The sequence below is a fragment of the Rhodotorula toruloides genome (genome assembly GCF_000320785.1).
Source record: "Rhodotorula toruloides NP11 unplaced genomic scaffold Scaffold11, whole genome shotgun sequence".
Taxonomy (NCBI): Eukaryota; Fungi; Basidiomycota; class Microbotryomycetes; order Sporidiobolales; family Sporidiobolaceae; genus Rhodotorula; species Rhodotorula toruloides.
In genome coordinates, this window is record NW_015622971.1 from 203018 (window position 1) to 217784 (window position 14767).

Here is a 14767-nt window from a genome sequence, read left to right on the forward strand (position 1 = left end):
TTCGGAACCGTTCCGCCGCTACCTCGACAGGGAGAGGCTCCGGGGGGCGCATGTGAGGCGTCGAGGGCTTCCGGAGGGTGCAGTAGGATACGGAGAAACCTGTAAAGCTCGCTTGAACGCTTGAGACGCTGCTGTCGACGAGAACGCGAGCCACTCGTCCTCCTCGTCCCGCTTGACCTTCGCAAGTCGACGAAAGCCTTGCGAGCGCGCGAGTAGCTGGTTCTGCGGGCTTCCAGCGACCCTACAGCGCTCCTGCAACCTCATACTCTGGCTCTCTCACCACCGGACTTGCCGGCGCTCGACGAGGTCCGACCGTCCTCCCTTGTCCTCCTCCTCACCACATCGCTTGCTCACCCACGCTTCAGACTGCCCGCTCAGCCATGCCAGCCAGTCTCCCGCTCGAAACTGTCCTCGACATTGTCCGCGCGTACATCCAGCGCGACTTCTTCTACGAGGACTGGTCGCCCTACCACCATCGCCTCGCGACGCTCTGCCTCGTCTGCAAGGCCTTCAAGGACCTTGTGCAGCGGGTCCTATGGTCTCGTTTGCGCCTCAGCAGCGACGCCCAACTCGAAAAGCTCGCCGAGCCTGAGACTGGCACCTCGCGCCTCTTCCAGCACGTCGAGGATTTCGCGGGACTCGGGCCTGACTGCGACGGGCATTTCCGCGATGGCCTGCAAGTCGACGAGCTCATCGGGTCGCTGCTGCCGAACGTGCGGAGCGTTGCAATGCGCAGCTTCGGCGGGAGCGTCTTCGACATGGAGAGGGTGGCGTTTTGCATGGGTGCGTGCTGCAGAAATCTGTCAGATCGCTTTCTGCACGCCGGCTGATGTGCGTCTCCGCAGCCCTAACGTCCCTCGCCCTCGAGAGCTATTTCTTGTGCGACATTTCGAGATCCCTTGTCCTCGCCAACCTGTACGACTTATCGCTCGTCCGCGTGAGTAGCGCTTCGCCCTACGGCGTCTCGCGCGTTCTTCACGAGGACTGTACGCCAGCTCTTCGGCGGCTCTACCTCGCAGATATCTTTGACGCCAACGAACCTGACTCCTGGTTCCCCGAGCCTCGTCTTCCAATTCAAGGCCTCGACCTGCGCCGCGTCAAGACTGTCCAGCTCAAACCGGAGAGCGTTGAGCTGCTTCCCTCGGCTTTGTACCACCCGGACGGCCCATTCGGCAACAAGTCGGACGTCCTCCTCTCTTGGACGGCGCAAAGCGGCTACCAGCTTTCGGGGTCCTTCGAGCTCCCTCGCTTTTTCCAGCTCCACATTTTGCACTGGATGCTTGAAGCCCCAACGTCGCAGTTCACCGAGGCGATCAGAAGCGTGCTCGACATCGTTTGGGGCGAAGAGTTCGAGGTCATCTTCCTTCCGTCGAGCGTCCGCAACCGCGCAAACGTCCCGACCTGGATCCAGCGAGGCCTCCGCACTCTCTTCGACGAATGCATCGACGCCGGCATCTCGATCTACTTCTACAGTGACAGCTCGGAGGAGTCGTCCTTGCGCATGTCGGACGCCTTCCTCCGCTTCGTCAACGACCCGTCGATGCCGGATGAGAGTCCTCTCATCGTTGAGTCTGTCGTTGAGTCTCGCCGGTCGAGGACGGGCGAGGCAACGTCACCCAAGACTCACGAAGAGACGCTTTGGACTTTCGCCAAGAGCTTCGGAGAGATCGGAGATCTCGACGATGAGGACGACTTGGGCGGCGACTTCTACTCGGAGGACGAGGGCGAGGATGAGGAGGACGACGAGTGGGGTACGGAGGAAGAAGATGCGGAAGTGGAGGAGTGAGAGAGATTGAGGCGACGAGGGTGAGGGGAGCTTGGTAGGCGGCTATGAGTGGCTGTGAGGAGGACCGCTTTACAGCAAGCGTACGCACATTGTAGTGACAGGCTGTCAAGAAACCTGCAGAACTTGTAGAGCGCAAAGCCGCATTGTTCTCCTCTTCCTCTCGAGTCGACGCAAGGCTCGCAGCGAGGTTGGTAGAGCCGGATCGAGCGTGGCCAGCAATGAGTACATCAGTGCGAGTACAGAGAGGAAGGACAAACAGAGCGATATGCGTCAAAGACCCGATAAATGAGCGAACGCGACTCCTCCTCCTTGCGCATCCTCGCCATCAGTACCTCCCTTGGCCTCCGTATCCGCCGTAGCCGCCTGCGCCACCATACTGACTGTACGGAGGGTAAGAGGGAGGCTGCTGAGGGTACCTTGCGCCGCCAGGCCCTTGCTGAGTCTGCTGAGGGTAGTAAGGCGCAGGCGGTGGCGGGGGCGGTCGGTAGCCGGATGGCAGCGGAGGGGCGATGTAGCCTGTTGGAAGAGCGTAGCCGGCAGCGCCGCCGTAAGACGCGGCGGGTGGTCGTGCGCCGGCGTTGTCTGCGAAGAAGAGAAGGTCAGTCGGCAAGTCTCGCCAAGGGGCGAGTCGGAAGATCTTACAGCCTGCGTATCCTCCGTACGCGCCTCCTCCACCACCTTGACCGTAACCGTACCCCGCGTAGGCCCCCTGCGGCGTCTGCGCTCCGCTCGAATACCCGCCAGGCGTGTTGTATCCCGACGCGTAGCCCCCTCCACCTCCTCCGCCTCCTCCGTACGACGAGTTTGTTCCACCTTGGTAGCCGCCGCGCCCTTGCGGCGTCCCTCGACCAACGCGGTCAACCTTGGCGAACCCAGGTCCGCCCTGATCCCGCTGCCGCATCGCGTGGAAGCCGTTGCTCTCCGTCCGTTCGCCCGCACCTCTTCGCACCTGGTCCTTGTCGTAGGGCGTCAAGTTGCTGCGCTCGAGTTTGGCGCCAGGGAGGAGGACGGATCGGTGAGGCTGAGTCTGCGGAGGGAAGAAGAAGTAGGCCGAGATCGACTCGTCGTTGACAATGTCGGGCATCGACGGCAAGGGCGAGTCGAAGGTCGTGCCGGGAACGGTGTCGTCGGGAAGAACGGCGCCGGCGATGCCCTTGCTCCGCTTCGCGACGAGCGGGACAGGCTCCTTGGCCTTCTTCTTGCCGTACAAGCCCTCGATGTAATCGTACAGCGGGTGCTTGTTGCCGACGAGGATGACGTCCTTGCCGCGCTCGTTGCGCTGAATCTCAAAGTCGCTCAAGTGCGGGTACTTGCCGGCCATCGCGTCGAGGAGGCGCTTCTCGTCGATGAAGGGCAGGAGCGCAACGCCCTGCCACAGCATCTTCTTGCCGTTCATGTCGATGTGGAACTCTTCGGGGTAGAAGTCGATGATGGGCGAGTCCGACTCGGTCATGAGGGGTTGGAAAGGCTCGGGGAGGTGAATGCGACTGCGAGAAAGACGTCAGCTCAGCTCTTCTCGCACAGGTGTGTAAGGTCAAACCACTCACCTCGCCGCCGGGAAGACGCCCATGAGCTGCTCGTAGGGTCGGAAAGGGGCGCCGAGCTCAAAGTCGATCTCGAGTTGGTCGATATCGACAAAGTCGCTAGCGAAGGGGCTGAAGTGGTACGGGTAGTACCACTGCCAGCTGGGGGTCCCCTGGTAGTAGTAGTGGAGGACCCAACACAGCCCCTCCACGTAGCACTTGACGATTTTCTTGCGGAACTCGACATCGCTGAGCTCGACGCCGAACTTGGACCGGTAGTAGCGCTCCTTGTAGCCTGGCTCCCACAGCCTGTAGGGCGAGAAGCGAGAGTCAGTGACGGCAGCCGGGAGAAGTGAGTGCTTCAGACGCACTTGACGGTGTCGTCCTGCTCGACGACGTTGTTGCCGAGCATCTTGAGAGGCGGGGGCTCAGCGATACCGAGACCAGCGACCATCGCCGGCTTGGGCGGGAGGAGGCTGCTCTTGAGGAACGCGTTGACGCCGTCGGCGTCCTCCTCGTCGTCCTCGTCGACCTCGGGATCAAGCGCGTCATCGGGGTCCTGCGAGCCGACGCCGTCGTCGGGTGGCGCAGCGCGCTTCGTGCCGCGAGGGGAGGTCGCCTCATCCGCCATCTGGTCTTCCGACGAAGCGAGCATCTCGGCCTTGAGCTTGGCAGCCGCAGCCGAGTTGCGCTCCGCCTCCGCCTTGCCCGCCTCCTCTGCCTCTTTCTCCTTCTTCACCTCGGCGTCGTCCTCCTCCGCAGCGGGCGTCTCGGTCTTGGCGTCGGAGGAAGACGAGCCGGCAGCGAGTTCGGCCTTGAGCATGTCGGCAGCCGAGAGGTTGGCCATGCGGATTGCCATCCGGTTCGCGACAATCGACTTGTTCGACCCGACAAGCGACGCCGCCTCCTTGCCCTTGTCCGCCTCCTTCTCCTCCGACTTGGCCGCCGCATCCGCCGCCCACTGCGGCTTGGCGGGAAGTCCAGCAGGTCCCGAGGCGGTGACCGCGACGGTACCGTTCGCGTTGACCTCGACGTAGTCCTGCTCAGGCGCAGCGGTCGGCTCGGGGAAGCGCATGTGGTTGCCGCCGCCTCCGCCGTTCCGGTGCTGGTCGCGCTGCTCGCGCTCGATCTTTCTTCGCTTCTCGGCGCGGTCCTGACGCTCCTCGGCTACGCGGAAATGTAGTGCGTCAGTCAAGCGGACACACGCGGATGGAGCATTAAGCGAAACGCACCTTCACGCCTCTTGCGGAAGATCTCGTCCTCGCGCATCGCCAACTGCTCGAAGATGATCTGGACGCGCTTGAGCTCGACCTTTCCGTGGTTGGTCAAGTATCCGCCCATGCGCTCGAGGCTGTTCTTCCAGATCCCGATGAGAGTGTCGATAGCTCCTTCGCGAATCTCGAGCGAAGGCAAGTGCGGCAGGAAATCGTTTCCGACGAAGAAGATGAGGAAGACCCAGTCGTCAATCGCGCGTTCGAGGTTGAAGGGGAAGGTGTGGATCGGGGCGGAGAGCTCGACGGCGAGGTATTCGCGGAGTGTCGCAACGTCGAGGAAGATGAACGGCTTGAGGCTGCCTGGCGCGCCCTTGGGCGTCAAGTCCGCCTCAGGCTTCTTCACCTCGCCCGTACATTGACTCGAGTGGTGTCCAGGCTGTCCGCAGCGGTGACACCCACGCCCCTTCTTCTTCTCATCCGCAAAGACGTCCTCGCGGAGGACCTTGAAGTGCGGCTCGTGCGTCGCGAGCGAAAGCATGATCAAGTCGGCGTCGAGACCGTAGATGACGTGCTTCGTGTTCGGGTCGTGGTCGGGAGAGACGCGCTGGCGGCGGATGAAGTCCATGATCTTGTGCTCGCCCTCGCCAGGAACCGACGCGTCCGAGATGATGACCTCGAGCTGGGTCGGCGGATGCTGTCAGCAATGGGTACAGCTGAAAGGGGATAAGAAGCGAGACAACGCACGCCTGCCCATCCGGGGTCCTCATTGATCTTCTTCCGCACCCAGTACCGCAGACTCTTCGCCAACAAGTCCATGAACGGCGTTCCCGGCGTGATCGCATTCGAGTCCCACCCCTTCTCGTTCCTATACTCATCACTGACCTCCTTCCCCATCGCCTCAAGCTCCTTGATCGCGTTCTGTCGATCCTCCTCCTTCTGTTTCGCTTCCTGCGCCGAACGGAAACGACGAGAGCGCTGCTGGTTCATCTTTGCGCGGGGAGCGACACCGTCGATGGCCATCATGAGGAGCTTGCGGGGGCGGACCATCGAGACGACCCGGTCGGTGTAGATGAAGACCTCGCGCATCATGTCCTCCTCCGTCTTCGGTGCGGGCTGCGGAGTGAGACTCGTCAGCACACGTCACGCTAGCAGAAGACGAGAGGAAGCGGGTGTGCACCTTTCCTTCGGGATGCGTACAAGGATGCACGATACCGTTCATATCTAGATACAGATTATCGAATTCTTCGCCGTTCGGGTTCGGTCCCGACGAGTCGACGGGCTGTGTGCAAGAACCGGGTGTCAACGGGGAGAGTTGCAGGACAGAACGGGAAGACGCACGAGAAACTCGACCTCGCCATCGGGTCCGGGAACCTGGACGGGCTGCTCCTCGATGACCGACGTGACGAGCTTCGGGTACTTCTTCGACAGCCAGCGGAAGCTGCACAAGTTCGGTAAGTCAGCCACATACAAGGGGATGCAGGACGAAGCGCAGGCGTCCTCCCTGCAGGCTTCGTGCTCCGCGCAAGAATGCTTAGTACTCACAGTGCTGGGACACCCATGTCGTCCTACTGCTCTTCCTACCGCGAAGTGCGGTATTGGCGATAGACGAAAGAGGGGAGAGAGGGTGGTGCTGTAGGGAGAGCAAGACGAGGTCAGCATTGATCCCGGATACTCCAAAGGCTCGACACTGGTTGTGCACAATGTCCCCGTCACTCGCGAGCCTCGCCGTTTGTTCCTGCGGCCCACAACGACCCTCCAACCCTCGTCCGCCTCGAACCTGATGACCAGTCATGCTCCGTCGGCAGCGTCTCCGAAGTCTTGCTTCAAGCTCTGGTCCCCATTTCTCATCTAAATCAGTCCGTTCAAGACCACCCAGCCCACCCGCAAGCCGTCGCGGCGCTGTTTCGTCGTCGTGGCGATGAGAATCCGCTGGGAGGTGGAGCAGCTCGCGTCGCCCGCCCTACGCCGCACCGGTAGTCACAGCGCCAATTCAAACGAGCTTCGGATAGTCAGTGAGAGCTCACCTGGCCGAGAACAGCGCAGCAGACCGGGTTGAAGCGAGTCGACCGGGTTGAAGCGAGTCGAACCCGCTCTCTCGCCTCGCTCAGCAAGCTCGTCCATCTCCATCTCTCGCTCACACGCTCTCACGCTCGCTGTGACCCTGCTGGGACTGTCACGAGGACCGTACAGACTATGCCAGCTACTACATTAAAGTCGGCGGGCAAGAAGAGGCGCGCTTCGTCTGGTGCAGCAGCCGCTTCTCCAAGGGCTTCGACATCGCGCGACACGCTCGACAGGGATGACGGGCACACTGTGGAGGACGCGAAGGGCGATGACAGTCGACTTGCGGCGTTTTTGCAAGAGAACGAGGCCGACAAAGGAGACAACGCGGGCGAGGTGGAAGTGGACGAGGCGGATGAGGATCAGGGAGGCCTGGAGGACAGCATGGCGCAGGAGAACGCGGACGACAAAGAGCTCTCGGAGCGGGATCTCCTCGCCCGCACAACCCTGCCGGAACATCTCCTCCCTCGTTCGCTCAAGAAGGGCGCCAAGACGCCTGGATTGGTCTATCTCTCGCGCCTTCCGCCTGGGATGGGTCCGGCAAGTGTGAGGGACTTGATGAGTCGGTATGGAGACGTTGGGCGGTTGTACCTCGAGCCAGCGAACAAGGAAAAGGGTGCGTCGCGGGTTCACCTCGATTCGCTTGGCTTATGCCGACTTCGGGTTGAGCAGTCAGCTGATTGTATTTGGCGGTATGCGACGCAGGTCTCAACCGCAAGAAGAAGGAGAAGCACCAGTCCCACCGGTTCAAGGAGGGCTGGGTCGAGTTCGAGGACAAGCGGGTCGCGCGATCCGTCGCAGAGATGCTCAACGCTCAGCCGATCGGTGCGTCGCTTCCTTGCACACTCACTCGCTCGCGGACGCTGAGATCTTTGGCTGCACAGGCGGAAAGCGCGAGTGGAAAGACGATGTCTGGACGATGAAGTACTTGCCCCGGTTCCGTTGGGACCAGCTGAGCGAGCAGTTCGGTGCGTCTCCTACTCCTCCCTCTATCTCTCTATCGGTACTTATCTTGACGCTTCCCCCGCGCGCATCGCAGCACTCGAACGCGCAACCCAAACTTCTCTCCTACGCTTCCACCTCTCCTCCACTCGCACGCAGAACGAAGCCTACCTAACGGCCGTCGAGCGCGCGCGTACGAACAAGAAGATCGAGGAGAAGGCTGCTTCGAGGGGGAAGCAGGCGAAGAAGCGTGGCGCCGAGGAGGACGGCGAGGAGAGCAAGAGGAAGAGGTTCAGGCAGAGGGAGAGGGTGGACTTGGGTGAGAAGGAGAAGAGGAGCGCGAAGGACGGAGAGGGAGCGCTGCAGAGCGTGTTGGGGAGGTTGTTCTAGGCGCGAGTTTCAGAGATTTCTCGCAACTCGCGCTGCTCATTCGCTATCTTCGCTCCTGAGCTGTGCCGGAGGAGGGATTGTACTGCGATGTCCAGTGGTCCATGATCTATTCGCTACGGAAGATGCCTGCCGTGTAGCGCGACTCGCGCCACCCTCGTCAACTCGTCCCGCTCCTCCGAGAATCCTCGACCTCCTCGCTTAGCCGACTGCGTCGCCTACTCGATCTTCCACGACTCCCAGGCCGTCGTCCTACGGGACGTCATCGTTGCCCAGCCCATCCTCTTTGCCCGACTCGCTTTCCTCGTCAAAGCCCTTTGCCAAGTCCCACAACGTCCCGTCGTCCGTCCATGGCCGCACTTCGTGCGTCCGGCGTTCCCACTCAACCTTGAGAGGGTTCTCGTCCGGCATCAAAGGGTTGTCGATGAAGCGGAGGAAGGCGTCCGACATGTGAAGGGACGACTCTTCGGAGCTGTCGTCGTAGAAGTAGATCGAGACACCCGCGTCGATGCACACGTCGAAGAGGGTGCGGAGGCCGCGCTGGATCCAGGTCGGGACAGCTGCGCGTTGGCGAACGATTCAGGGAAGGAAGATGACCTCGACCTCTTCGCCCCAAACGACGTCGAGCACGCTTCTGATCGCCTCGGTGAATTGCGACGTCGGGGCTTCGAGCATCCAGTGCAAAATGTGGAGTTGGAAAAAGCGAGGGAGCTCGAAGGGCCCCGAAAGCTGGTAGCCGCTTTGCGCCGTCCAAGAGAGGAGGACGTCCGCCTTGTTGTCGAATGGGCCGTCCGGGTGGTACAAAGCCGAGGGAAGCAGCTCAACGCTCTGCGGTTTGAGCTGGACAGTCTTGACGCGGCGCAGGTCGAGATCTTGGAGCGGAAGGAAGGACTCGGCAAACATATCTTCGGGCTCGTCGGTGTCCAGGAGTTCTGCGAGGTAGAGGCGCCGTAGACGCGGAGTGCAATCCTTGTGGAGGAGCTTCGCCATGATCCAGTCACAAACGCTCACGCGGACGAGCGATAAGATCTGCAGGTTGGCTAGGACCGACGTCGGAACGTCGTACAGGGCAAAATCCTCCAGGGCGAGGGATCTTTAGGCTGTAATAGGGCGTCTCAGTGTGTGGGCGAGTAAATGTCGTTAAAGTCCCACTGTACGCACCTGCAAATGAGCTGACTTTGTGGACGAAGGCATAAGTCCCGCCGAAAGTGCGCAAGGTGATGTGCTGCAAGCTCGGTGCGACCATACCGAGGATATCAAAGGCTTGTTGCTCAAAGCGGAAGTGCGCGGTGCGCCGGCAGTCGAGTCCTGCCAACTCCTCGACGTGCTGGAAGAGGTGGGAGGTGCCAGTCTCAGGCGCGCCGAGCTTCTCGAGTTGCTGGTAGCTGCTGAGGCGCAAGTGCGACCAGAGGACAGGCTGAACGACGTACTTGAAGTCCTTGCAGACGAGGCAGAGCGGTGCAATCCGGTGGTGGTAGGGCGACCAATCCTCGTCGAAGAAGTCGCGCTGGATGTAGGCGCGGAGAATTGCATGAACGAGTTCGAGCGGGAGAGTGGCTGGCATGGCTTAACGAGCAGTCTGAGCGTGTGAGAGCGGGCGAAGTGAGGAGGAGGAGGACAAGGGAGGACGGTCGGGCCTCGTCGTGACCCGGTAAGTCCGGCGGGTGAGAGTGCCAGAGTATGAGCTTGCAGGAGCGCTGTCGAGTCGCTTGCAACCCGCGGAAGCAGATATTCGGGCGCTCGCAAGGCTTTCGTCGAGTTGCGAAGGTCAGCGGAACGACGAGGACAAGTTGCTCGCGGTCTCAACGACAGCAGCGTTCCCAAGCGTTCAAGCGAGCTTTACAGGTTTGTCCGTATCCTACTGCCCCCTCCGGAATCCCTCACCGCCTCACATGCGTCCTTCGAGCCTTTCCTTCGCGAGGTAGCGGCGGAAGGGTTCCGATGTCGAGCTGTCGAAGAGGTCGTCCTTGCGATCTGAATAGTAGCCGACGTGCTTGATCCGATACTTTTTGATAGCGGCTTCGAGACGGCGTTGGGTCTTCATGTAGCAGCCCGTGCCGTAAGGAAGAAAGAGCGCCTTCCGCCCTGCGCCCTTCTCGATGGCCGCGACAAGGTCTTCGACATAGTCACTGGCCCTGGTTTGCCTCACGCGCATCTTCGCTCCTTCGGCACATAGCGCATCGACGCCGGTGAGCTGGATGTACTCCGTGTCGCAGTAAGGTCCGCAGCCCAGTGTCGGAACGACCTGGCCGAGTGCGGAGAGACTGGTGTCGGAAGGACGTTCGTAGTGCAGTTGGACAAAGTCGAGTCGTGAAAAACTTGCGGCGGCTGCGAGGAGGAGGGTGGCCGCATTCTCCTCGAAGCGATGGGCGTCGAGCAGCGCGAGGCTGCGCAGGTTTGGCGTCAAGGCGGGGCGCAGGAAGTCGAGAATGACTCGGGCAGGGAGCGGAGAGAGGAGGCTGAGCTGATTGATGGCGAGAGAATCGGTGTTTTGACGAGGAGAAGGCTTGATGCAGACGAGGAAGAGGAGTTTCAATTCCTCGAGGGCTGCACGCATGAGTCTCGGTCAGAATGGAATTTGCGCGGACCTCGACGGAGTAGAGAAAATGCTACACACCCGGAAAGTACCGCGCGGTATAGTCGACAGGCGTGCAGCTCGCCCGAGCCTTCCCTTGTGGACGAGCGTCTTGATGGCTTGGCCGTTCGCTCGAACAACGTCAAACGGGTCGTCCGGAATGCCGCAGACGACGGAGACGTCGGCGAAAGTGCCTGCGCGGGCGACTTCTTCAAGCTTGTTGATCGAGGAGCGCTGCCTGCCCTTGAAGAAGATGGGGCGAGTGTTCAGAGTCGGTCTGACCGCTTTGTGGAAGGCCTTGCAGACGTAGCTCAATGGCCTCAAGCGTCGGCGTTGCTCGAGCTTCTTCTCGTCTTTGCCGCGAACAAGGGCGAAATCGACCACAAGGAGGGCGAGTTCGAGCGGCAGGGTGGCAGGCATGTTCGTGTGTATGGATACGAGCGGTCCGGTCGCAGGTGAAGCGAGATGAAGTGAGGTGAAGGAGGGAAAGAGGCGAGCGAGCGGGAAGTCCGCGGACGCTGGCGGCGCGAGTACGATTGATGTGAGGCCGGAGGAGACAAAGTGCGCTGTAGATGTCATAGCGTCGGAGAGAAGGAGAGAAGGAGAGAAGGAGAGAAGCGAAGGAGGAGTCGAGACGAATCTGAGCCTGCGAACCCGGCGAGCGCGTGGGCGAGAGGAAAGCGTTGCGAACTCCGTTCCACTGCAAGCAATGGCGCGAGCCTCGTTAAGCACAGCGAGGTCCGAGACAGCGATTGCAGACGTGCAGTCGCCAGTCCGTTGCGCCGAGACTTCTGCTCCTGCGATCCCCTCTCAGCCTGGTCCAGATTTCCCTCGCCGCAGTCCCTCCATGCATCGGCCTGGAGGTCGTTCGTAGCGGGAATGCTTATCCTGCACAATCTGCAGATCCGTTGGAGCCGGTTTGAGAGGGGTTTGCAAGTCGGTATCGCGCGAGTTGTCAACGATTTAAGGTCGGTCGGGCGGGATTTGCAGGCCTTTCTCGGCCGTGTACTCCGACCAGATCCGCACGCGCTCAGCGTTCTTGTCAAGCAGCCCTTCTCGAAAGTCGGCATCGCCGCTCGAAGCTAAAAAGCGCTCGAACGCGGGCGAAAAGTCGTCCGTCCTCCGCTCAGACTCGTCGTAGACGACCACAGGCACGTCAAAGTCGTGACAGGACTCGAGGAGTGCGAAAAAGGCGGCGCGAGTCCATCGGCAGGTGAACCAGGTCGTATCGTCGAAATCCGAGGGAAGGAGGAGCGACTTGACGCGGCCGTGCGAGACGAGGAGCATCATGTCGTCGACGATGCGGTCGAGCTCCTCGTTCTGTTGCGTGTAGTCGCTGCCGAAGAAGCGGCGCCAAGGTGAGGCGTACAATTGGAGATGGAATGCCGGAGTGAGTTGGAAGAAGAGGTCGAAGTCGTCGAGACCGGTTTCGATATGCCAAGTCTTGACGACGACCGGCGTTTCGTCCAGCCCAAGGAAGTCGAGCGCGTCGAGTCCGTCATTCGCTCCAGTAACGAGGGCGTATCGCAGGCGACTTAGGTCGGTCGTGAACGGCGAGAGGGCGGGCATGTGCATCCGTAGCCGGCTCGTGTGCAGCTTCTGCAAGCGAGGCGTAGTTTCAGGTAGAAGTAGGCGCTGGAAAGAGGCGTAGGGACCGTCGCACGAGTCGAGCGAGAGGATCTGGAGCGCCGGAAGTCGCAAGTCGAGCGGAGCTTCGCTCAGTCGGTGGCCGTAGAGTCGCAGGGTCGTTAGACCTGTACATCAGTGTGTCAGCTCGGCATCACGGAGAAAGAAGGCGACAACTCACGCTCAAACAACCCGAATCCCTCCAACGACACCTGCTTGCGCCCAAACCAAGTCGACGAGTACTGCCGCAAGTTCGGCAGGTAGTACCGCACGATGAACGAAGCCTCGTCCGGCTCTTCTGGCGCATCCCGACCTGCTCGCGAACCGTCGCCCGCCCGCATCTCCTGGACATGCTTGAGGAGGTGCCGGTTCCTCCCCTCCCTCCCAGCCGCCTGGTGAAACTGCTCTAGCCTCTTAACACGCAATGTCCTCCACAACACCGGCTGCACCGCGTCCCGAAAGTCCTTGCAGACGAGGCAGAGCCCATCAAGTCGTCGCCGGTAAGCGAGCCAGTCCTCGTCGGACAGGTCGCGGTCGATGACACGGTGGATGATCAGCAGGACGAGGTCGAGTGAGAGGAAGGCTGGCATGGCAGAGCGAGCAGTCTGAGCGTGTGAGAGCGAGAGAAGCGAGGTGGAGGAGGAAGAGGAGGAGGAAGCGGTGCGGGCGAAGGAGACTCATTCGCTGGGCGGCTATTCGGTTCTCGAAAGCTTCTCTCGTTCTCTCTTTGCATGCGAAACGGTGCAGGAAGTCAAAGGAGAGGCGCGGAGTGTTGCAATTGTCAATCCTCCAGCTCGAAAGCGCTGCTACACCTCGTCAGCAAGCGATGGAGAGAGGCAAAGTCGGTAAAACGCCTTGGATGGTGCTTGAGACGGAGAGGGAGAGAGGGAAGCGCGGCGAAGATTTACGAGTCGTTCAAGCGCGAGTCGCCGCCGGACGACGAGCGATTTGGCGGATACTCGAGCTGGTGCTCCGTCGTGTACTCCTGCCAGATCCTCACGCGCTCGATATTCTCCTGGAGAAGGCGTTCACGGACGTCCGTGTTGCCGCTCGAGGCGAGGAAGCGGTCGAAAGCCGGAAGGAAGTCGTCCTCCGACTCGCCCTCGTCGTAGATGATGACCGGCGTGTCGGAGTCGCGGCATGCCTCGAAGAGCGAGAAGAAGAGGGCGCGTGTACGCCGGTGGTCGAACCAGGCGGGGTTGTCAAAGTCGGAAGGGAGGAAGAGCGACTTGACGCGGCCTCGCGAGGTCATGTTGCACACGGAAGCGATGGCATCCTCAATCTCGTCGTCGTAGTTGAGGTGTATGCTGTGTTTCTCGGAGCGCTTGGGAAGCGGGTACAGTCGAAGGTGAAGCGGCGTCCCCAAGCTGGCGGCGCTGGGAAAGTTGCGGATTCTCTTCGCCACGCTCCAGCCATGGACAATGTTCTGCACGCGATGGAGACCGAGGTATATCGGAGGATAGAACTGGCGATCCCAGGCGACAAGTTGAAGATAGTCGAGGGGACGAGGGTCTGGCGTTGCGATCAGGAAACCTGTGCTGTGCATTATAACGCAGTCAAGGTGCATCTTGCGAAGCTTGGGCGTGCAGGTCGGCATCAGCAGACGTTGGCAGGTTGCCATAGCGACGAAGCACTCCCTGAGCGAGAGAGCTTCGAGCAGCGGCAACTGCAAGTCGGTCGGGAGGTCGGCGAGTCTGTGACAGGACAGCTCGAGGATCGTTAGGTCTGCAAGTAGCGACTAGTTGTCAGCGATTCAGGGGCATACAGTGGATGGGAGGAACTCACGCTCAAACATGGCGAAGGCCTCCATCGACACCGCATGCGAGCCGAGCGCCTTCGAACGGTAGACCCGCAGGTTCGGCAAGCAAGAGCACAGGATGGAAGCAGCCTCGTCCCCCTCATCCATCTATTCTGACTGGTCGTCTGACTGGTCGTCTGCCTGATAGTGCGCCTGCTCCCCCGTCTCCGCCGCGGAACTCTTCGACCTGCTCGAGGAGGCGAGGGTGCCTCCCGCTCCTCTCAGCGAAGGAATGGAGCTCTTCGATGCGTCCGATCTGCAAGGCCTTCCAAAGCAACGGCTCGACGACGTCCCAGAAAGCCTTGCAGACGAGGCAGAGATGGGCGACTCGCTGATGGTGCATGGGCGAGTCCTCGTCGGGCACCTCGCGCGCGGTGGCGAGGCGGACGATGGCGAGCACGAGGTCGAGCGGGAGGAAGGTTGGCATGGGCAGCGAGTCGCGCGAAGCGGTGTGAGCGTGAGGAGGGCAGCGAGAAGTGAAGTGTGAAAGGGAGAGGGCGGAGTCGGCGCCCCCCTTCGAACTGATTCCGCGTGATGCGGGCAAAAGGACAGTCGGCTGCTCTGTTCCTAAGCAGTGCGAGCCAGTCGAGCAGTAGCAAAAAGGCTGAGAAGCAAAGGAATGGCAAAAGTGTAATCGCGAGCACAGTGGGATTTGAACCCACGATCTCCAGTTCGACTCTGAAACAGCGCGCAGGCTGTTATCGAAGACTGGCGTCTTAAGACCACTTGACTATGCGCCCGATCTCGTTGTGAACGCTTGACTCCAGGCAACACCTATATGGTGCCAATAGGGCTTGCTAGTGCCAGGGTCAGCGGAAGTACCGTTGGACTCGCCCGTTCTTGCTACACAACCGC

At 60.9% G+C, this 14767-nt stretch overlaps 7 protein-coding genes across 7 annotated transcripts; 2 read left to right on the forward strand and 5 right to left on the reverse strand.

The window, feature by feature from the left end:
• Positions 1–380: 380 nt before the first annotated feature.
• On the forward strand, positions 381–1786 carry RHTO_00934 (uncharacterized protein; the record flags this gene model as incomplete). The annotated part of the gene is made up of 2 exons (XM_016414618.1): positions 381–783; positions 846–1786. The coding sequence occupies 2 exons, from the start codon at positions 381–383 to the stop codon at positions 1784–1786; spliced, it is 1344 nt and encodes a 447-aa protein (XP_016273299.1).
• Positions 1787–2111: 325 nt separating this feature from the next.
• Positions 2112–6082, reverse strand: RHTO_00935 (5'-3' exoribonuclease 2; the record flags this gene model as incomplete). The annotated part of the gene is made up of 9 exons (XM_016414619.1): positions 2112–2368; positions 2429–3273; positions 3334–3618; positions 3681–4476; positions 4542–5202; positions 5268–5636; positions 5701–5802; positions 5862–5961; positions 6066–6082. The coding sequence occupies 9 exons, from the start codon at positions 6080–6082 to the stop codon at positions 2112–2114; spliced, it is 3432 nt and encodes a 1143-aa protein (XP_016273300.1).
• Positions 6083–6716: 634 nt separating this feature from the next.
• RHTO_00936 (U3 snoRNP-associated protein Esf2) lies at positions 6717–7916 on the forward strand (the record flags this gene model as incomplete). Its single annotated transcript, XM_016414620.1, has 4 exons — positions 6717–7200; positions 7290–7409; positions 7469–7552; positions 7624–7916. The coding sequence occupies 4 exons, from the start codon at positions 6717–6719 to the stop codon at positions 7914–7916; spliced, it is 981 nt and encodes a 326-aa protein (XP_016273301.1).
• A 249-nt stretch (positions 7917–8165) lies between these two features.
• RHTO_00937 (uncharacterized protein) lies at positions 8166–9477 on the reverse strand (the record flags this gene model as incomplete). The annotated part of the gene is made up of 3 exons (XM_016414621.1): positions 8166–8453; positions 8511–8953; positions 9075–9477. The coding sequence occupies 3 exons, from the start codon at positions 9475–9477 to the stop codon at positions 8166–8168; spliced, it is 1134 nt and encodes a 377-aa protein (XP_016273302.1).
• A 324-nt stretch (positions 9478–9801) lies between these two features.
• RHTO_00938 (uncharacterized protein) lies at positions 9802–10908 on the reverse strand (the record flags this gene model as incomplete). Its single annotated transcript, XM_016414622.1, has 2 exons — positions 9802–10460; positions 10542–10908. The coding sequence occupies 2 exons, from the start codon at positions 10906–10908 to the stop codon at positions 9802–9804; spliced, it is 1026 nt and encodes a 341-aa protein (XP_016273303.1).
• A 543-nt stretch (positions 10909–11451) lies between these two features.
• Positions 11452–12704, reverse strand: RHTO_00939 (uncharacterized protein; the record flags this gene model as incomplete). Its single annotated transcript, XM_016414623.1, has 2 exons — positions 11452–12242; positions 12296–12704. 2 exons carry the CDS (start codon positions 12702–12704, stop codon positions 11452–11454), a joined length of 1200 nt encoding a protein of 399 aa, XP_016273304.1.
• Positions 12705–13018: 314 nt separating this feature from the next.
• RHTO_00940 (uncharacterized protein) lies at positions 13019–14339 on the reverse strand (the record flags this gene model as incomplete). Its single annotated transcript, XM_016414624.1, has 3 exons — positions 13019–13839; positions 13900–13948; positions 14043–14339. The coding sequence occupies 3 exons, from the start codon at positions 14337–14339 to the stop codon at positions 13019–13021; spliced, it is 1167 nt and encodes a 388-aa protein (XP_016273305.1).
• Between the last annotated feature and the right edge of the window lie 428 nt (positions 14340–14767).